At 45.2% G+C, this 23,031-nt stretch overlaps 1 protein-coding gene across 1 annotated transcript in view; it reads left to right on the plus strand.

The window, feature by feature from the left end:
- The first annotated feature begins 1,274 nt into the window (after positions 1-1,274).
- Positions 1,275-23,031, plus strand: part of ATP6V1E1 (ATPase H+ transporting V1 subunit E1) — a 32,645-nt gene continuing 10,888 nt past the window's right edge. Inside the window, 3 exon segments of the mRNA XM_049782957.1 lie at positions 1,275-1,432; positions 13,369-13,434; positions 17,716-17,825. Of these exon segments, the coding sequence (XP_049638914.1) occupies positions 1,400-1,432; positions 13,369-13,434; positions 17,716-17,825 (209 nt within the window). The 5' untranslated portion in view covers positions 1,275-1,399.

The raw sequence follows: 23,031 nt of genomic DNA on the forward strand, positions 1-23,031 counted from the left end.
TATTGTTTTCTATAAATGATCATACATTAGAAAATTTAAATAAGCCAGACATTATTTACTATATTAGTAATGGTTGATTATAAGACATGTTGGAGGAGCAGGAGAGATAGCACAGTGGTAGGGTGTTTGTCTTGCACATGGCTGACCCAGGACGGACCTAGGTTCAATCCCTGGCGTCCCATATGGTCTCCCAAACCAGGAGCGATTTCTGAGTGCATAGCTAGGAGTAATCCCTAAGCATCACCTGTGTGGCCAAAAAACCAAAAGAAGAAGGAAAAGAAAGGAAGAAAAAGACAAGAAAAGAGGAAGAGGGGGAAGATGAGGAAGAAGAAAATGAAGAAGAGGAGGAGAAAGAAAAAGAAGAGGAGGAGGAAGAAGAGGAAGAGAAAGAAGGAAAAGAAGAGAGGACAAAATGGACTGAAGATTCTTTTTTTTTTTTTTTTTTTTTTTGGTTTTTGGTTTTTGGGCCACTCCCGGCGGTGCTCAGGGGTGACTCCTGAATGTCTGCTCAGAAATAGCTCCTGGCAGGCACGGGGGACCATATGGGACACCGGGATTCGAACCAACCACCTTAGGTCCTGGATCGGCTGTTTGCAAGGCAAACACCGCTGTACTATTTCTCCGGGCCCTGAAGATTCATTTTTAATTTCTTTTCTTATAATAGTGTCTTTGTTTAAGCACCATGATTACAAACATGTCTGTAGTTGGGGTTCAGTTAAAATTTTTTTTTAAAAATAAAAAAAAATTTTCTCTAACGCTTCAGAGGAAAAAAAAAAGAAATGCTGGAGATGGGGGTCAAAGCATTAGTACAACAGGTAAAATTAAGGATCCCCGGTACCCCATAAGGTCCTCGGAGCCCTGCCAGGAGTAAATTGCAGAGAGCAGAGCACTGAGCTATGGGGGTGGGGGTGAAATATATGGCCCAAAAACAAACAGGAAAAAAATAGATATAGTATTGCTGATTAAAGCTAATAAAAACAATGCTTTCCCGCTTGGTACCAATAAAACATTTCAACTCTGGTTCTAAGGCTCTATCTAGTTCCTACAAGTCAGCCCACCAGCGACCCCGAAGTTCCAGTGTGGAACCTAGAGTCACGCGCCACCAAAGCTCACGCGCTGACAAGGCCCAGCCCAGTCTGTCAATCAGTCCGGCGCCCAGCTCGGTGGGCGGGGCGAGAGCGGGACTTCCGGGTTGCGGCGCGGGCAGCCGGCTTCCCATTGGTCGAGAAGGCGCGCCCGGGGCGGGGTCCGCGATCACCTGTCAGAAACCGGAAGCGGAGCTCGGAGGCGGAGGCGCTGGGCTCGCGCGTCTGTCTCTCTGTCCTTCTGCACTCCGCCGCGGCTTCTTCGGACCCGACTCGAGCCCGTGTGTGGCCTCCTCGCCCCCCAGGCCTTCGCCATGGCTCTCAGCGACGCCGACGTGCAGAAGCAGGTGCGGGGGCTGGGGTGGGGTCGCGGGGCCGGGGTGCCCCCGCCGGGCTAGCTCTGCCCGGTTGGTTCTGCCCAGTTGCAGCAGGCCCGGCTGGGGAGCTGCCTGCCTGGGGAGGCCGCGAGGCCGGCGCTGCCTCCGTGGACTTCGTCGCACTCGGGCCCTGAGCGTGTGGGGAAGGAGCTGCGTGGGTGGGGAAGGAGATCGTTGCGCCGCGGTCCTCCAGCTCCCGTGATCGCTGCTCGGGTCCTGCGCGTTCCGAAGCCGATGGCGCCCGACCCCTCCATGCCTGTCCTCAGGCTCCGGCCTACCTCGACGGCCCGCTTCTCAGAGCATTTGATCTGGGTGGTGTGGGAAGAAAGCTGGAAATAGGATCCCCCCCCCCCGCAGTGTTAAATTCACGCACTCACTCGTTTGTGTGACGATTCGATTCCCAGCACGAAACGACCCCCGAGACAAAACAAAACAAAACAAGAATCCAAAACGAAGAGACTCCTTTCAGGATATCAACATTTGGCTCCAGCAATAAGCTTTGCACATTTTTTGGGGTTTTGGGGTTACTCCAAGCTCTCCGCTCAGAAATCGCCCCTGGCAGGCTCGGGATTCGAACCACCTTCCTTCTGTACGCGAGGCAAACGCCCTGTCTCCATGCTATCACTCCGGTCCTTCACTTGACTTTCATTCCTGAAATTTTTCAATATAGTGAAAGAATGGTAAAGGGAGAGCACTGTTTTGTTTTTGTTTTTGGGTCACACCGGCAGCACTCAGGGTAACTTACTCCTGGCTCTGCGCTCAGAAATCGCTCCTGGTAGGCTCAGGGGACCCTTTGGGATGCCGGGATTCGAACCACTGTCCGTCCTGGATTGGCTGCGTGCAAGGCAAATGCCCTACCACCGTGCTATCTGTCTGACCCTTCCGTTTTATTTTTGAGAGGATGTTAGTCTTCATGGGAGAAGCAGCCTCTGAATTCTAAGTTTTCTGTTAGTTAACATCCGTTCATTTGTTTATTTATTGAAGTAGACATGTTTATTGTGGGATACTTCTAAGGAGAATGTGAGATTCTCCAGAGAGAAAGAGCAAGGCCAAAAGTAAAGAAGATTTCCAAAGGAAAGACACTGGACAACTTCAGGGCAGAGTGCTGCAAAGGAGAGGGTATGCAGTCAGAGAGGAGTGCTATAGGGGCCGGAGCGGTGGCGCAAACAGTAAGACGTCTGCCTTACACGCGCTAGCCTAGGATGGACCACGGTTCAATCCCCCGGTGTATCCCTTGAGCGCATAGCCAGGAGTAACTTAACCCCTGAGTGTCACCGGGTGTGGCCCCAAATCAGAGAGAGAGCAGTGGTCCCCCGAGCCTGCCAGGAGTAACTTCTGAGCGCATAGCTAGGAGTAACCCCTGAGTGCCGCTGAGTGTAACCCAAAAAACAAAAAAAGAAAAAAAATATTTGGCAGTCATGATTCAGGGCAATTTTGCAAGTGTGTGTGTGTATTGGAAAATAGGTTGTGTGTGTGTCTAGATGGGTAGGGAGGGTCTAGGAATGTTACGTACAATTTTCTCAGCAGAAATACGGAACTGAAAAATTAGTTTGTCCTGCAAATAAACATTATCAAACGGAGGACTTGTGTTTAATAGTCTTGGCATCAACAGGATTTTTCAGAATTTATTCTGAGTATTTTAGAACAGGGCTTCTATGGCCCAGGGTAGAACACATCCCCCTCCCCCCAGGATATTCCAAAGGGGCCATAGGAGAAAATCATAAAGGAAGAGGTACAGCACAGAATTAGGGGGCAAAACAGTAGGATGATGGCCAGTGGAAGGAAACAGGTCAGGAGGACACAATTGGAAGAAGGTTGAGAAACACCAGTTTACAGAACTAAGTCTACTTCTCTTTTAAGTTCTTGGAAAATTCTCTGACTAAAGCACATTCTACAGTTTGTTAATTTTCTTAAATTAGTAATATGTTGTTTTTTATCCATGGATGTTTCCATTATCTTAAAGACCTTTTATTTTTAGCCTAAGAATTCTTGTGCTAAACATAAGTGGAAGTACATAGGATAGGAAGGTTGCCCACTCCCTGCAGTTGAATTTTCCCCCACAATTGCAAAGTTGTTAATAATTGAGTTTTAATTATACAATGTACAACACCCTTCACTAGTGTACATTTCATGCCACCAATGTCCCAGTTTCCCTCCTGCCTTCCCCTCCCTGCCCTTCTTCCTTCTCTCCCTTTTTCCCCCCTCCCCTCTTCCTCTCTCCCTTTTAGACAATGTTGCTTGCAATATTGTTACTGAAGGGGTATCATGCATATCTCTTTACCTCCTTTCAGCATTTAGTTCTTTTTTGTTTAGTTTTTGGGCTACACACAGTGCCCCTCAGGGATTACTCCTGACTGCACTCAGAAATCACTCCTGGGGGCTGGGAAGGTGGCGCTGGAGGTAAGGTGTCTGCCTTGCAAGCGCTAGCCAAGGAAGGACCGCGGTTCGATCCCCCGGCGTCCCATATGGTCCCCCCAAGCCAGGGGCGATTTCTGAGCACATAGCCAGGAGTAACCCCTGAGCGTCAAACGGGTGTGGCCCAAAAAAACCAAAAAAAAAAAAAAAAAAAAAAAAAAAAAAAAAAAAAAGAAATCACTCCTGGGGGCCGGAGAGATAGCACAGCTGTGTTTGCCTTGCAAGCAGAAGATCCAGGACCTAAGGTGGTTGGTTTGAATCCCAGAGTCCCACATGGTCCCCCGTGCCTGCCAGGAGCTATTTCTGAGCAGATAGCCAGGAGTAACCCCTGAGCACTGCCAGGTGTGGCCCAAAAACCAAAAAGAAAAAAAAAAAAAAAAAAAGAAATCACTGCTGGCAGGTTCTGGGGACCATATAGGATCCAGGGGATCGAACCCAGCTTAGCCATATGCAATGCTGGCCCCCAGCATCTCTTTTTTTTTTTTTTGTTTTTGTTTTTGTTTTTGGGCCACACCCGGTGACGCTCAGGGGTTACTCCTGGCTATGGGCTCAGAAGTCGCTCCTGGCTTGGGGGACCATATGGGATGACAGAGGATCGAACCTCGGTCCGTTCTAGGCTAGCGCAGGCAAGGCAGGTACCTTACCTCTAGTGCCACCGCCTGGCCCCCAGCATCTAGTTCTTGCCCAAGTGATCATTTCCAATTGTCATAGTGGTCCCTTTCTGCCCTAACTGTCCTCCCTGCTATTTGTGGCAAGTTTCCTATCACGAACTAGTTCTCTAAGCTCTTTGCTCTATTGTCTCTCAATATTAATGAGAATGAAGGTAGTTTTGTCTTGGTTTTTAGATCATTGATCCTTCTCTGTTTCCAGAACAGTGAATTTTTTTTTTTTTTATCACACCCAGCGGAGTTTAGGCATTAATCCTGCTTCTGTACTCAGGAATCACTCCTGGCAGACCCAGGGGACCATATGGGATACTGGGGTCAGCTGCATGCAAGGCCTTACCGGCTGTACTATTGCTCAGGCCCCAGAATAATGGATTTTAAATAATACACATTTGGGCCGGAGAGATAGCATGGAGGTAGGACATTTGCCTTGCATGCAGAAGAACCATGGTTCAAATCCCGGCATTCCATATGGTCCCCCGTGCCTGCCAGGAGCCATTTCTGAGTGTAGAGCCAGGAGTAACCCCTGAACGCTACCGGGTGTGACCCAAAAACCAAAAAAAAACCCAATATATATATATATATATTTTTTTTTTCCAAACATATTTGCTGGAACTAAAGAAGGTAAAGATGTTGTCTTCTCATGAGTTTATTTGGGATTGATTTCCAGCATTAAATAGTCCCAGCACCTAAGCACAGGATTAATCCCTGAGCACTGCTGGGTATGGCCCTAAATCCAAAAAAAATTATTTTTTGGTTTTTGGGCCACACCCAGCAATGCTCAGGGGTTACTCATTGCTCTGTGCTCAGAAATCACTCCTGGTAGGCTCAGGGAACCATATGGGATGCTAGGGATCAAACCCAAGTCTGTCCTGGGTCTGCGGCATGCAAGGCCAACACCCAACACCCAACTGCTGCGTTATCTCTCTGGCCCTCTAAATCCAAAATGTATTAAATAAATTATATATGTAAAAGTGTTTGTAAAACAGTATGCTTTAGGGCCCGGAGAGATAGCACAGCAGCGTTTGCCTTGCAAGCAGCTGATCCAGGATCAAAGGTGGTTGGTTCGAATCCCGGTGTCCCATATGGTCCCCCGTGCCTGCCAGGAGCTATTTCTGAGCAGACAGCCAGGAGTAACCCCTGAGCACTGCTGGGTGTGGCCCAAAAACCAAAAACCAAAAAAAAAAAAAAAAAAAAAAACCAACAGTATGCTTTGTTAACTATTCTCAGCAACACCTAGGGCAATTGAAGTAGGTGTTTATTTTTTGATTTTGGGTTCCATACCCAGAAATGCTTAGGGGGGGTGAGTCCTAGCTATGCCTAGGAACCATATATGGTACCAGTGATTGAGCCAGGGTCAGCTGTATGCAAGACAAACACAAAACCTCTATATTATCTTTTACCTCATAATAGGTGCTTAATGAATCCTTCTATTAAAATATATATCTATTTGTTTTTGAGAAACATATGGCCAGTATGGCTGTTATCTGGTATCATGGTGGGGTGTACTCCTGCCAATGCTAGGGCTTAAACCCAGGGATCCCAATTGCAAACAAAGTTTTCACTCCAGACCTTTAATCCATCTCTCCAATTCTATATTGTATAGTTGCAATGTTTCTTCGCTGTTAACTTTGCTGGGTATTTGTGAATCCAAGAACAGTTCCCAGAATGAGAAATTACTTCCCATCCCCTTGTCCCCTTTTCGGGGGAAGACCTTGGTAATATTTATCCGCAGCAAATAATAATCCACACAGACAAGAACGATAGGGTTTAAAAGATCGGGCAAGGAGAGCCAGAGAATCCTCCTGCAGCCAGCAGCTTTTCACAGAAGGACCCCTCACTCCTGTTCCTCAAGCTATTTATTCCCAACTCCACAGCGCCCCACCTGGAAGGGTTAGGTGGGGCAAAAGTCAGAGAACAATCCTAAGGAAACACTTTTATATACAATTCCAAGAATCATCTTATGGAAACTTTTTCATATGCTACATATAGTGACTATTTCATCAAAGTAAATAAGGGATAAAATAACTACTGGTTAGCTGGAAGAGAAATACTTTTTAAAGGCCAGATTTTTCTGCCTTAGTTAGAATAACTGCCCTTAAGGGGTTTACTGTTCTTGGAATTCCTAAAGATTGTTGTTGACAGTAAACCGGTTTTCTTAACCAGGGATAAACTTAGTGCTTTTTTTCTCCAGGCTGTATCATCTAGTCAAATCTGGTAGCAAAAGTGTCTCCTGTTAGTGATAAAGTAGCTAAAAGCAGGTTTGAATCAGGGTTCTCTAGTAGAGACCAGAATGGCTTGTAGCATTTATAAACACCTGTTTAATTTACTGTATGTAGTTTATGATAAACGTAAAATTCAGCCTGAATTCAGTGGTTTCAAACTGATTTGGGCTACTCCCACTGTTCTTTTGGTGATCACACTTTCTGGCATGCACACACCATGTATGTATGCATACAGTGCTTGGGGCCACTCACACTGGTGTGTAGAGGACCATTATGTGCCCAAGATGGAACCCAAGATTCTCCTATGGAAAGCCTGTGCTCCAGCCCTCTGAGAAATCTTCCTGTATAATGTGATTATACATTAGCATTAAGTACTTTAGCTCCTGAAGAGTGATATGTTGTCTGAGATATTTAGGTATCTTAAGATATTTAGATAGATAGGTTTTTTTTTGAGGTGGCGGGTTTCGCCACACCTGGCGGCGCTCAGAGGGTTACTCCTGATTCTGTGCTCAGATATTGCTCCTGACAGACTCAGGGGGACCATATGGGATGCCAGGAATCGGACCCGGGTCTATCCCAGGCTAGCCAATTGCAAGTACTGCTGTACTATCGTGAAGACCCAGTTGTAATCTTTGTTTCTATGCTCAGGGGCCTTATGGACAATGCCATGGTGCCCCTAAGCAAAGTTCTGTACTTAGGCCCACAGCACTGGGGGCCACCAGGGCTGCTCCTTGATGTTTGGAGTATCATGATCATGCAGTGCTGGAAATCAAATCTGAGGCCTCTACATGCCAGGTGTGTGGTTCAGCACGTTAAAATATCTCCTTGGGGGGCCAGAGAGTTAGCATGGAGGTAAAGCATTTGCCTTGCATGCAGAAGGATGGTGATTCGAATCCTGGCATCCCATATGGTTCCCTGAGCTTGCCAGGAGCAATTTCTGAGCATAGAGCCAGGAGTAACCCTGAGCGCTGCCAGGTATGACCCAAAACCCAACCCCCCCCCAAAAAAAAAAGATATCTCCTTAGACCCCACGTTGTATTCTTTTTTTTTTTTTTTTTTTTGGGGGGGGGGCCACACACCCGTCAGTGCTCAGTGGTTACTCCTGGCTGTCTGCTCAGAAATAGCTCCTGGCAGGCACTGGGGGACCATAAGGGACACTGGGATTTGAACCAACCACCTTTGTCCTGGATCGGACTGCTTGCAAGGCAAACACCACTGTTTGCTATCTCTCCTGGCCCCTTGTATTCTTAATGTCTATTGTTAAAAAAGTTCTTTTTGGGGCCCGGGAGAGATAGCACAGGCGGTGTTTGCCTTGCAGACAGCCGATCCAGGACCAAAGGTGGTTGGTTCGAATCCCGGTGTCCCCATATGGTCCCCCGTGCCCTGCCAGGAGCTATTTCTGAGCAGACAGCCAGGAGTAACCGCCCGAGCAACGCCGGTGTGGCACAAAAAACAAAAAAACAAACAAAAATTCTTTTTTGGGGGCCCGGAGAGATAGCACAGCGGCGTTTGCCTTAGCAAGCAGACGATCCAGGACCAAAGGTGGTTGGTTCGAATCCCGGTATCCCATATGGTCCCCCGTGCCTGCCAGGAGCTATTTCTGAGCAGACAGCCAGAGTAACCCCTGAGCACCGCTGGGGTGTGGCCCCAAAAACTAAAAAATAAAAAAATTCTTTTTTTGGGGGGGCCACATCTGGAAGTGCTCAGGGTCAAACCCATTTTTGCCATTTGCAAGGCAAGTGCACTAATCATGTACTATTGTTTTTGTTTTGTTTTATTTTGTTTGTTGATGCTCAGGGGTTACTCCTGGCTCTGCTCAGAAATCATTCCTGGCAGGCTCTGGGGACCATATAGATGCCGGGAATTTAACTGGGATCCATCGATTGTTGGCTGCATGCAAGGCAAACTCCTTACCCCTGTGCTATTGCTCAGGTCCCTCACTGTATTATTGTTCTGGCCCTATTAACAACCAAAACAAAAACCTTATGTTTGGGGCCTGAGAGATAGCATGCAGAAGGTCTGTGGTTCAAATCCCGGTCCCCCGAGCCTGCCAGGAGTGATTTCTGAGTGTAGAGCCTGGAGGAACCTCTGAGTGCTGCCAGGTGTGACTCAAAAACAAAAACAAAACAAAACAGGGCCCGGAGAGATAGCACAGCAGTGTTTGCCTTGCAAGCAGCCATCCAGGACCAAAGTGGTTGGTTCGAATCCCGGTGTCCCATATGGTCCCCCGGCCTGCCAGGAGCTATTTCTGAGCAGGCAGCCAGGAGTATCCCCTGAGCACCGCCGGGTGTGACCCAAAAACCCAAAAACCAAAAACCAAAACCAAACAAAACAAAAACAGAAAAAAAACTTTATGTTTGAGGCTGGAGTGATACTAGGGGTAGGTAGGGCATTTGCCCTGCCCAAGGCTGACCCAGGAGTAAGCCTGAGCACTGCCAGCAATGGACCCAAAAACTTAAATAAAAACTTTAACTTTTTGGGGGCCAAGAGATAGCACAGCGATAGGGCGTTTGCCTTGCACGCAGCTGATCCAGGACAGATGGTGGTTTGATCCACGGCATTCCATATGGTCCCCCAAGCATGCTAGGAGCGATTTCTGAGCATAGAGCCAGGAGTGACCCCTGAGCGCCGCTGGGTGTGACCCCCAAAGCCAAAAAAAGAAATAAATATTAGAACAGAAAATTGTCTAGACTTGGTGTTGATGGGAAAATGAACATTACAGAAACTCAAGTTGGGATCATAGTGATAGCACAATGGGTAGGGGCTTTACCTTATAACTTGGCTGACCTGTGTTCAGTCTCCTGCATCTCATATAGTGGTCCCCAGAGCCTGCCAGGAGAAATTTTTTTTTAAATATCTTAATTTAAGCACCATGATTACAAGCATGTTTGTAATTGGGTGTCAGTTATATATATAAAAAAGAACAGCCCCTGGGGCTGGAGAGTTAGCATGGAGGTAAGGCGTTTGCCTTTCATGCAAGAGGTCATCGGTTTCAAATCCCAGCGTCCCATATGGTCCCCCCGTGCCTGCCAGGAGCAATTTCTGAGGCTTGGAGCCAGGAGTAACCCCTGAGCACTGCCGGGTGTGACCCAAAAACCACAAAAAAAAAAAAAAAAAAAAAAGAACAGCCCCTTCACCAGTGCCACGTTCCCACCACCAATGCCTTCCATCTCCCTCTTCCCTACCCCCTTCCCTATATTCAAGACAGGCATTCTGAGTGAGAGCACTCACTACCATTTTCATGGTAGTTGTTTGTCAGTGTAGTTATTATTATTTTTTAATTTTGTTTGTTTGTTTTGGTTTTGTTGTTGTTGTTTTGGGCCACACCCATTGACACTTGGGTTACTCCTGGCTATGTGCTCAGAAATCACTTCTGGCTTGGGGGAACCATATGGATGTTGGGGGGATCAAACCACGTCCTTCTGAGGCTAGTGCTTGCAAGCAAATATCTTACCTCTAGTGCCACCGCTCCAGCCCCTATACTTTTTAAATTTTTTTTTTTGGTTTTTGGGACCACACCCGGCAGTGCTCAGGGGGTTACTCCTGGCTGTCTGCTCAGAAATAGCTCCTGGCAGGGCACGGGGGACCCTACTTTTTAATTTTTTAAATTTATTTAAAGAAAATGTATAACGGGCCCAGAGAGATAGCACAGTGGTGTTTGCCTTGCAAGCAGGCCGATCCAGGACCAAAGGTGGCTGGTTCGAATCCCGGTGTCCCATATGGTCCCCCGTGCCTGCCAGGAGCTATTTCTGAGCAGACAGCCAGGAGTAACCCCTGAGCACTGCCGGTTGTGGCCCAAAAACCAAAAAAAAAAAAAAAAAAAAAAGTATCACATAGTTGACATAACTGATCATAATACATTTATTTCAGGATGACAGAAAACACAGTTATTAAGAAATAGAGAATAGAAAATTAAAAATAAATTAAAAAAGAAAGGGAGAGAGTTCATTAGTAGTTATTATTTGTGAAAATTGTTGTATCACCAATAAAGTCATTAATACACTATTGCAAGGAAGGAGTAATTTTTTTTGTTTGTTTGTTTTTGGTTTTGGGGGTCACACCTAACAGTGCTCAGGGGTTACTCCTGGCTCTATGCTCAGAAATCGCTCCTGGCAGGCTCAGGGGACCATATTGGATGCTGAGATTCGAACTACCATCCTTGTTCATGCAAGGCAAAACTCTCTACCTCCATGCTATCTCTCCGCCCTGGAAGGAGTAAATTTTTTTTTTTGGTGGGTTTTGGGTCACACCTGGCAGTGCTCAGGGGTTATTCCTGGCTCCAGGCTCAGAAATTGCTCCTGGCAGGCACTGTGGACCATATGGGATGCCAGGATTCAAACTGATGACCTCCTGCATGAAAGGCAAAACGCTTTACCTCCATGCTATCTCTCCGGCCCCGAAGGAGGTAATTTTTAAGTACAGAAGCCAGAAGTAACCCCTGAGTGCCACAGGGTGTGGCCCAAAAGCAAACAAACAAAAAGTCAGGGATGTAGTGCTAGCACTCTAGATAGAGATAGGTTCTTTCCACAGGGAATGTGGCTTCAGTGAAAGCATGTTTCAAGTGTGCTGGTTTTGAACCCCCGGCACCACCCATTCTTGCCCTGGGGGTTCTTGAGCACCATCTGGAGTGGCCTTGGGTCCCTGAATACCATAACACTAGCCACTTGCCCTACATCTCAAAATAAAAGGTCAAGAAGAAATTCGTTGTCACTGTGTACCATAAATAATGCTGTGAAAAATAAAAATAAAATAAAAAAAGGTCAAGAAAGAAGGTGGGAGGGACGGAGAAATAGCATGGAAGGTAGGGCGTTTGCTTTGCACGCAGAAGGACGTTATCCCATACAGTCCCCCAAGCCTGCCAGGAGCAATTTCTGAGTGTAGAGCCAGGAGTTAACTCTGAGCGCTGCCAGGTGTGATTCAAAAACAAAAAAAAAAAAAAAAAAAAAAGGAAAAAGAAAAGAAATTGCTCCTGACAGGCTTGGAGGATCATATGGAATGTCAGGGATCAAATCTGGGTAGGGTATGTGAAAGGCAAATGGCCTATCTACTGTGTTATCATTTCAGCCCCCTGAGTAAGATATATTAAAAAAATAAAATAAAAGAAAAGTGTCAAGGAGGCAGAGGAGCAAAGGGAACAGATTGTTTAGAAAGGGAATTTTTTTTCTCTCTCTCTCTCTCTCTTTTTTTTTTTTTTTTTTTAGTTTTTGGACCACACCTGGTGACTCAGGGATTACTCCTGGCTATGTGCTCAGAAATTACTCCTGGCTTGGGGGACCATATGGGACCCTGGGGATCTAATGCAAGTCCATCCTGGGTCAGGTCCAGTACTAGGCAAATGCCATACTGCTGGCACTATCCCTCCTGCACCAGGAAGGGAATTTTCTTATCAAGAGATGCTAATTGACCAAGTAAGATAAAGCCAGTATTTGAGGACAAGGGACATTGTTGTCATTTTATAAGTTATTTCAGTGGAGGGGCTAGAAGTCATACTGAAGTTTGTTGAAAGTAGGAGACAGGAAATTAGAAAGAGTAAGATAACTTTTTAAAGAGAAAGGGGTTAGTTTAAAGTGGGATGTAATCAGAGGATCTATTTCCCTTTTTCCATCCTCATAGACCCTAAGTTCTTTGGTTCCAGTTTTTTTTATTTATTTATTTATTTATTTATTTATTTATTTATTTATTTATTTATTTATATAATTTTTTTTTGGGTGATTTTTGGGTCACACCCGGCAGTGCTCAGGGGTTATTCCTGGCTCCATGCTCAGAAATTGCTCCTGGCAGGCACGGGGGGGGGGGGGGGGGGGGGGGGTGGGATGGGGGGGTGGACCATGTGGGGACGCGGGGATTCGAACCGATGACCTTCTGCATGAAAGGCAAACGCCTTACCTCCATGCTATTTCTCCAGCCCCTATTTATTTTTGATTTTTGGGTCACACCTGGAGGCGGCTCAGGGATAACTCCTGGCTCTGCGCTCAGAATTCACTACTAGCCAGCTCAGGGGGTACCATATGGGATGCCGGGATTCGAGCCACCGTAGATCTGAGTCGTCCAAGTCAGCTGCTTGCAAGCCAAATGCTCTACCGCTGTGCTGTCTCTCCAGCCCCAGTGTCATTTTATTTTATTTCATTTTTTTGGTTTGTTTTTTTTTTGGGGGGGGGCCACACCCGTTTGACGCTCAGGGATTACTCCTGGCTATGCGCTCAAAAATCGCTCCTAGCTTGGGGGGACCATATGGGACGCCACGGTCCATCCTAAGCTAGTGCTTGCAAGGCAGACACCTTACCTCTAGCGCCACCTTCCCGGTCCGATGATTTTTTATTTTTATTTTTTTTTTCCCAGTTTCATTTTATTTGAGGTCCTGTGGTTTACAGTACTGTTAATGATAGCCTAAATTCTATTTACCTATGTAACTGGTCTGCTTAATTAGAGAGTTCTTAAAATGGAAATTATATGATTCAAGATAGTGTATGAGTCATGATATGCAGTAAAATTAAAAGTTTGCAGTCAGTAAAAGTTTGATTTGATTGATTCCATACCAGTATCCGTATTTTCCCTATTTGTCATTTCCAAAAAATGAGAGAATCTTTTCTTTTTTTCTTAGATAAAGCATATGATGGCTTTCATTGAACAAGAAGCTAATGAGAAAGCAGAAGAAATAGATGCAAAGGTGAGATTATGTTTTCTGGACTTCTAAGACATTATCAAAATTTCAGGGGCCAGAGAGGTGGTCGGTAGAGGTAAAGCATCTGCCTTGCAAGCGCTAGCCTAGGACGGACTGCGGTTCGATCCTCCGGCATCCTATATGGTCCCCCAAGCCAGGGGCGATTTCTGAGCTCATAGCCAGGAGTAACCCCTGATCATCAAACTGGTGACTCCCCCCCCAAAAAAAAAAACCCAACAAATTTCATATAGTATTTATTTAGTTATGGAGGTATGATGGGCTATTCTTGGCTTTACACTCGGGGCCAGATATGATTTCTGGAATTTGAATGCAAGTGCTTTACTGCTTGTATTGTATCTCTAGCTCTTTTCTTTCATTAAAAAGTAATTGATTGCGGCCAGAGAGACAGCACAGCAATGTTTGCCTTGCAAGCAGCCTACCCAGGAGCTATTTCTGAGCAGATAGCCAGGAGTAACCCCTGAGCACCGACAGGTGTGGCCCCAAAACAAAATGAAACAAAACAAAACAAAAGTAATTGATTATAAAAAAGTATTATATTTTATTTATTTATTTTGTTTGTTTGTTTGTTTTGGTGCTTACTCCTAGCTCTGTATTGAGGTATCACTCCTGGCAGGCTCAGAAGAATATATGGAATGCCAGGTGTAGAACATGGGTTTACAATGTGCAAGATTGGCATCCTACTTCAACTCATTTAGTAAAGTTTTTAACATACCGTATGCTCTGGAGTATAAGCCTAGGTGGAAAATGTAGCAGCCACTGATAAATTTCAAAAATAAAAATATATACCCAAAACAATTACAATAATTGAGGAATCAGTAGATTAAACGTTTTTCAGTATGTATTGCTAAAGAAATACTGTAAAGTAGAACAATAATTTTAAAACTTTAAATTAAGTGCAGGAAACCATAGCTTAGCAGGTAATCAAGCTAAAACACAAAAGTTAAAATCCTTCAAAACTGGATTCCTCCTCCTCCTCATCTGTATGTCCAAACAGAGCTTCAGCTGTATTTGATGTGAGGGTATCGGCATAGACATTGTCATCGTCACTGAGTCGCAGATATCACCATCACTGCTGTCGGTCTCGTACAAAGCATAGAATATTGTGGGGTTAAATAGTAAAAGGCGGGGGCTGGGTAGGTGGCGCTGGAGGTAAGGTTGTCTGCCTTGCAAGCGCTAGCCAAGGAAGGACCTCGGTTCGATCCCCCGGCGTCCCATATGGTCCACCCAAGCCAGGGGCGATTTCTGAGCACATAGCCAGGAGTAACCCCTGAGCGTCAAACGGGTGTGGCCCAAAAACCAAAAAAAAAAAAAAAAAAAAATAGTAAAAGGCCAAAGATTTATGAGATCTTAAGAGTATTTATTATGGGTTAAATAGTTGAGTGGCATCCAGTTCAGTTCAGCCGCCTATCTCTTCAGCTCAGCCACAACTTACGGAGTGAGCTGAAGCACCGCCCCTCCAGCAGACAGACGGCAGAAGATGACTGGAGACTACATGCATTTGATTCGGTGCACGCGTACACCAAATCAAATAACCTGTATGACTGAATATAAACCGGGTTCGGGTTTTTCGGCACAGATTTTGTGTTAGAAAAATTTGGCTTATAACTCAAGGACATATGATAATTAGGTAAATCATTAATAGTTCAGTATATGGAATATGAGTGGAAAGTTACAAATAAAATTTTCTTTCTAAACATTCTTTTTATTTAGTTACTTTTTGGTTTTTTGGTTTGGGGGCCTCACCCAGTGGTACTCTGATGCCATATGCAGAGACTGGGGATTAAACCCAGTTTGATTTAACCAGTTTGGGGAACAAGTCCTTATAGTAGAATTTTTTGTTATTTTACTTTTTAAATTAATACATGCTAATTTATTTGCATTGTTTCTTACTACAATCTGAAAATTCTCTGTGTAGGTATCTGGAATTAAACACTCTGAAACTTTGAATTTTCAGAAAGATTAGTTTGCCTACTACTAATATACGGCTAATGATATTGTTAAATATTATGTTGATGGCCACAGGACTTTAAAAGTTCTTGTTTGTGTTCTTTCCTTATTTCTCCCTGGGGCAAATGAGAACTTACATTTCAGCAGAGAAATGCTTTCTGGGTTTTTGTTTATCTTTGTTTTGGGGCCACACCTGGTTCAGGATTTACTCCTGGCTCTGTACTCAGAAATATCTCCTGGAAGGCTCTGGGTACCATATTGAATGCCAAGGATTGAACCTGGATAGGGCTGTGTGCAAGGCAAATGCCCTACCCAGTGTGCTATCAATCCGGCCCTGCTTTCTGTTTTGTTTTTTTGGTGGGGAGAGGCCATGTCCAGCAGCACTCACTGATTTACTCCTGGCTCTGTGCTTAGAAATTGCTCCTGGCAGGTTTAGGGACCATATATGATGCCAGGAATTGAACCTGGGTGCAAGGCAAATGCCCTACCTGGGTGCAAGGCAAATGACCTACTGCTGTGCTTCGCACCAGCTCCCCTGCTTTCTGGGTTTTTGTTTATTTGTTTTGTTTTTTTTGGTCACACCTGGCAGTGCTCAGGGGTTACTCCCTGCTCTACACTCAGAAATTGCTCCTGGCAACCTCATCTTCCTTCTTCCAGGAGACCTGGCTGCTAAAAACATGCCCCTAAAAGTTGTGCTATCAGTGCTTTAAATTCTTGGCCAACTTCAATTGTTTGAAGACTTAATTGGAGATTAAATAATTTTCACAAATGTTCTTGCTACAGTACTTTTTCTTTTTTTTGTTTTTGGGTCACACCTGGCAGTGCTCAGGGGTTACTCCTGGCTCTACACTCAGAAATCGCTCCTGGCAGACTCAGAAAACCATATGGGATGCTGGGATTTGAACCACAGTCCTTCTGCATGCAAGGCAGACGCTCTACCTTCATGCTATCTCTCCAACCCCTACTTTTTTTTTTTTTGGTTTTTGGGCCACACCTGGTGGTGCTCAGGGGTTACTCCTGGCTGTCTGCTCAGAAATAGCTCCTGGCAGGCACGGGGGACCATGTGGGACACCGGGATTCGAACCAACTACCTTTGGTCCTGGATCAGCTGCTTGCAAGGCAAACGCCATTGTGCTATATCTCTGGGCCCTACTTTTTAATGTTTTAAACCTTCTTCTCTTCCTTTTTTTTTTTTTATTTTGTCTTTCTGTTCTTTTATAAATAACTTTGATTCCACTTACCTGGAAACAACTGTATTATGTCAACTATGACAATTATGTGATATATTTTCTTTAAATAAACTTAAAATTATCAAAGAAAAAAAAAAGAAATTGCTCCTGGCAGACTCGGGGGACCATTAGGATGCAGAGGATCGAACCCATCCTGGGCCGACTGCATACAAGGCAAATGCCCTACGCTATCACTCTGGCCCCTTTTGCTTTCTGTATTAAGTTGCCTTAATTTGTGGCTCAGAAAGTGGCTCAGTGGTCGAGCTTTGTTTGTATGAAACCCAAGTTCAGTCCCCAGGTTTCCATGGTCCCTTGAGCATCACTGAAAGTGATCCCAAAGTTAAAAATTAAATAATCTGGGCCTGGAGAGATAGCACAGTGGCGTTTGCCTTGCAAGCAGCTGATCCAGGACCAAAGGTGGTTGGTTCGAATCCCGGTGTCCCATATGGTCCCCCGTGCCTGCCAGGAGCTATTTCTGAGCAGACAGCCAGGAATAACCCCTGAGCATGCCGGGTGTGGCCCAAAAACCAAAAAAATAAATAAATAAATAAAAAAAAAAATCTGGGGCTAGAGTGTTAGCACAGCAGTAAGGCTTTTGCCTTGAACGCTGCCAACACAGGACAGACCCAGGTTCATTCGAATCTCGGATTCCCTGATGGTCCCCAAGCCTGCCAGGAGCGACTTCTGAGAATCTCTGAGTATGACCCCCCCCCCCAAAAAAAAAAAAAAAAAAAGAGAAAAGAGAAAATGAATCATAATAGATGTTTTGTTTTAGATATAGAATAAGGAGATCAGGCCCGGAGATATAGCACAGCGGCGTTTGCCTTGCAAGCAGCCAATCCAGGACCAAAGGTGGTTGGTTCGAATCCCGGTGTCCCATATGGTCCCCCATGCCTGCCAGGAGCTACTTCTGAGCAGACGGCCAGGAGTAACCCCTGAGCACCGCCAGGTGTGGCCCAAAAACAAAAAAAAAAAAAAAAAAAAAAAAAAAGAATAAGGAGATCATAAGTACCACATATCATCAACTGCTTGAATAAAATCGATCATTAAATCTGGTATAATTAATTAATTGTAAATAATTCCCTGATAGGCAGAAGAAGAGTTCAATATTGAGAAAGGTCGTCTGGTACAAACCCAAAGACTAAAGATTATGGAATACTATGAGAAGAAAGAAAAGCAGATTGAACAACAGAAGAAAATGTAAGTTGATTTTAGCCAGAGAATTTAAGAATGAAGGAAAACGGGCCCGTAGAGATAGCACAGCGCCGTTTGCCTTGCAAGCAGCCGATCTAGGACCTAAGGTGGTTGGTTTGAATCCTGGTGTCCCATATGGTCCCCCGTGCCTGCCAGGAGCTATTTCTGAGCAGACAGCCAGGAGTAACCCCTGAGCACTGCCGGGTGTGGCCCAAAAAACAAACAAAAAAAAAAGAATGAAGGAAAACTTGAAAAAGTCAGTGAAGAGCAGACTGGAGAGAGTACAAAATTTAAGACACTTGACTTAATAGAAGTAGACCTTGTTCATTGCTTGGTTTGGCCTCCAAATTTCCCTACTCTCCCTGAAAAGGCTGTAGAAGCCTCAGGTTTGATCCCTAACACCATTTGATCCACTAAACATTAGATGTGTACGTACCTTCTCTGTGCACACACATGAATATGCACACATGAACACATACAATATTGGGTACAAGAATAGAACATGTATCTTGGAGTCACACTGGTATGGGTTAAGTTCTTTTAGTTTTTTTTTTTTTTTTTGGGGGGGGGGAGGACGGCGAGTCACACCTGGCAGCGCTCAGAGGTTACTCCTGGCTCTGCACTCAGAAATCACTCCTGGCAGGCTTGGAAGACCATATGGGATGCTGGGGATTGAACCTGGATCCTTCACTGACAAGGCAAACTCCCTATCTGCTGTACTATCACTCTGGCCCATGGGTTAAGTTTTTTGTTTTTGGGTCACACCCAGCAGCGCTCAGGGTTGCTTCTGGCTCTATGCTCAAAAATCGCTCCTGGCAGGAGGGGGACCATATGTGATGCCGGGATTCAAACCATCATCCTTCTGCATGAAAGGCAAACACCCTACCTCTGTACTATCTCTATGGCTCCTGGGTTAAGTTTTTATCTATTTTTATTTCAGTGTGGGCATGGAAGCCAGGTTTTCTGCCATGCTAGGTAACAGCAGTTCTTATTTCTTGGGTTAGGCCTTGATTTTGTTTTTATGAGTTGTTTTAGTTTTTTGTTTTTTGACTGCACCCAGTGGTACTCAGGGCTTATCTGACTTTTTGCTCAGGGATCACTCCTGGCAGTGATCAGCGCAGGGTCAGCTATGTCAGTGACAAGTACTTTACCTACATGGGATTAAGGTTTCTTTTGGGGAGGAGGGTTATGATAAGGGGGGATAAGTTCTTTTTCTTTCTTTTTTTTTTTTAATCTTTTTTAATCTTTATTTAAGCACCTTGATTACAAACATGATTGTAGTTAAGTTTCAGTCATATAAAGAGCACCCACCTTCATCAGTGCCCCAAATCTCCCTCCTTCCCACCACCCCCTGCCTGTATTTGAGACAGGCTTTCTAGTTCCCTCATTTATTCACATTGTTATGATAATTGTCAGTGTAGTTATTTCTCTAACTGCACTCACCACTCTTTGTGAGTGCACAAAGAGCTTTTGAGCTTCATATTGTGAGCTGGACCTTCCAGCCTTCATCTCTATTGTCTCTGAGAATTATTACAAAAATGTCTTATATTTTTCTTTTTTTTTTTTTTTTTTTGGTTTTTGGGCCACACCCGGTAATGCTCAGGGGTTACTCTTTTTTTTTTTTTTTTTTTTTTTTTTTTTTTGGTTTTTGGGCCACACCCTGTGACGCTCAGGGGTTACTCCTGGCTATGCGCTCAGAAGTTGCTCCTGGCTTCTTGGGGGACCATATGGGACGCCGGGGGATCGAACCGCGGTCCGTCCTAGGCTAGCGCAGGCAAGGCAGGCACCTTACCTCCAGCGCCACCGCCCGGCCCCTAGGGGTTACTCTTGGCTATGTGCTCAGAAGTTGCTCCTGGCTTGGGGGACCATATGGGACACCGGGGGATCGAACCGCGGTCCGTCCTAGGCTAGCGCAGGCAAGGCAGGCACCTTACCTTTAGCGCCACCGCCCGGCCCCTTATATTTTTCTTAAAACCCATAGATAAGTGGATTATTCTATGTCTATCTCTCTCCCTCTGACTTATTTCACTCAGAATAATAGATTCTATGTACATTCACATATAGGAAAATTTCATGACTTCATCTTTCCTGACAGCTGCATAATATTCCATTGTGTATATGTACCACAGTTTCTTTAGCCATTCATCTGTTGAAGGGCATCTTGGTTATTTCCAGAGTCTGGCTATTGTAAATAGTGCTGCAATGAATATAGGTTTGAGGAAGGAATTTTTGAATTGTATTTTTGTGTTCCTAGGATATATCCCTAGGAGCAGCATAGCTGGATCATATGGGAGCTCAATTTTCAGGGTTTTTGTTTTGTTTTTGGGGTTATTTTGGGGAGTCACACCCAGCAGTGCTCAGGAGTTACTCCTGGCTCTACACTCAGAAATCTCCTGGCAGGCTCGAGGGATCATATGGGATGCCAGGATTTGAACCACCATCCTTCTGCATGCAAGGCAAATGCCCTCCCTCCATGCTATCTCTCCAGCTCCCAATTTCCAGTTTTTTGAGGAATTTCCCTATTGTTTTCCAAAAAGGCTGGACTAGATGGCATTCTCACCAGCAGTGACTAAGAGTTCCTTTCTCTCCACATCCCTACCAGCACAGACAGTTCTTGTTCTTTGTGATGTGTGCCAGTCTCTGTGGTGTGAGATGGTACCTCATTGTAGTTTGGATTTGCATCTCCCTGATGATTAGTGATGTGGAACATATTTTCTTTTTTTTTTTTTTTTTTTTGGTTTTTGGTTTTTGGGCCACACCCGGCGGTGCTCAGGGCTTACTCCTGGCTGTCTGCTCAGGAATAGCTCCTGGCAGGCACGGGGGACCATATGGGACACCGGGATTCGAACCAACCACCTTTGGTCCTGGATCGGCTGCTTGCAAGGCAAACGCCGCTGTGCTATCTCTCCGGGCCCAGGAACATATTTTCAATTGTCTTTTGGACATTTGTATTTCTTCTTTGAGGAAGTGTCTGTTCATTTCTTCTCCCCATTTTTTGATTGGGGGGATAAGTTCTTTCTTTTTTTTTTTTTGTTTTTTGTTTTGTTTTGTTTTGTTTTGTTTTGTTTTTGGGTCACACCTGGGAGCGCTCAGGTGCTCAGGAGTTCCTTCTGGCTCTGCATTCAGAAGTCGCCCATGGCAGGCTCGGGGGACCATATGAGATGCCGGGATTCGAACCACCATCCTTCTGAATGTGAGGTAAACACCCTACCTCCATGCTATCTCTCTGGCCCCAGGGGGGTAAGTTCTTAAGTAGAACATCTCCTAATTTATGCAGTCTTGAGTAAGTTACTTAAATTTTCTTTCCACACTTGTGAAAATGGAAAGCCTCACAGGGTTAAAATAATTAAATTGGAATAACTGATAGGAAAGTACTTGCTACTTGATAATCATCCTTTGAAAATAAGATGGTGGGGCCAAAGCAATAGCACAGTGGTGGGGCATTTCCCTTGCATGCAGCAGATCTGGGATTTATCCTTGGCATCACATATGGTCCCCCGAGCCTGCCAGGAGTGATTCTGAATGCATAGCCAGGCGTAACCTCTGAGTTCTTCTGAGTCTGGCCCAAAAAACAACAACAAAAACAGAAGATGGTGAATGGGGTGGGAGCAATAGTTTAGTGGGATAGGGCGTTTGCCAATCGATCGTGTTTCATTCCTTTGCCTCCCATTTGGTCCTCAGAGCATAACAGGAGTAATTCCTGAATGCAGAACTAGGAATAACTCCTAAGCGTTGGGTATGGCCCAAAAAACAAAAAAGAAGTAAAGAAGATGGTGAAATCAGTAAAAGTACATCAGTGGGTTTCTTTTGATCATAAGAATGAAAATTTTATACATAAAAGAAAACAGTATTGGGACCAGAGAGATAGCATGGAGGTAAGGCGTTTGCCTTTTATGCAGAAGGTCATTGTTTTGAATTCTGGCATCCCATATGATCCCCCGAGCCTGCCAGGAGTAATTTCTGAGTGGAGTCAGGAGTAAGCCCTGAGCACTGCTGGGTGTGACCCAAGAAAACCATAAATAAACAAACAAAAACCAGTATATACTTATTTTATTATTATTATTATTTTTTTTTTTGGTTTTTGGTCACACCTGGCAGCGCTCAGGGGTTACTCCTGGTTCTATGCTCAGAAATAGCTACTGGCAAGATCAGGGGACCATATGGGATGCTGGGATTTGAACCACTGTCCTTCTGCATGCAAGGCAAATGCTCTACCTCCATGCTATCTCTCCGGCCCAAAACTGTATATATTTTTCTTTTCTTTTTTTGGTTTTGGTTTTGGTTTTGGGCCACACCCAGCAGTGCTCAGGGGTTACTCCTGGCTATTTGCTCAGAAATAGCTCCTGGCAGGCACGGGGGACCGTATGGGACACCGGGATTCGAACCAACCACCTTTGGTCCTGAATCGGCTGCTTGCAAGGCAAACGCCGCTGTGCTATCTCTCTGGGCCCTCTGCCTCCTACTTTTCTTTTTTCTTTATTTTTTTTCAGGCCACACCCGTTTGATGCTCAGGGGTTACTCCTGGCTAAGTGCTCAGAAATCGCCCCTGGCTTGGGGGGGACCATATGGGACTCTGGGGGATCGAACCACGGTCCTTCCTTGGCTAGCGCTTGCGAGGCAGACACCTTACCTCTAGCGCCACCTCACCGGTCCCAAAGATTTCATTTTCTTTTTTATTTTCTTTCTATTCATTTTTTTTTTTTTTTGGCCACACCTATTTGACGCTCAGGGGTTACTCCTGGCTATGCGCTCAGAAATCGCCCCTGACTTGGACGGATGCTGGGGGATCGATCGAACTGCGGTCAGTCCTATGCTAGTGCTTGCAAGGCAGACGCCTTACCTTCAGCGCCACCTCTCTGCCCCCCCCCTTTTTTTTTTTTTTTTCTTTTTTTTTTTTTCTTCTTTTCTCATTTTTTGTCTGTTTTTTTTTTTTTTTTTTTTTGGTTTTTGGGCCACACCCGGTAACGCTCAGGGGTTACTCCTGGCTATGCGCTCAGAAGTCGCTCCTGGCTTGGGGGACCATATGGGACGCCGGGGGATCGAACCGCGGTCCGTCTCCTAGGCTAGCGCAGGTAAGGCAGGCACCTTACCTCCAGCGCCACCGCCCGGCCCTCCCCCCCCTTTTTTTTAGTATATACTTTTCTTTAAATTTTACTTTTGTCTACAGATTTTTTTGCTTGTTTGTTTTGTTTTGAAGGCCACACCCAGCGGC

The sequence above is a fragment of the Suncus etruscus genome, chromosome 11, assembly GCF_024139225.1.
Source record: "Suncus etruscus isolate mSunEtr1 chromosome 11, mSunEtr1.pri.cur, whole genome shotgun sequence".
Classification (NCBI taxonomy): Eukaryota; Metazoa; Chordata; class Mammalia; order Eulipotyphla; family Soricidae; genus Suncus; species Suncus etruscus.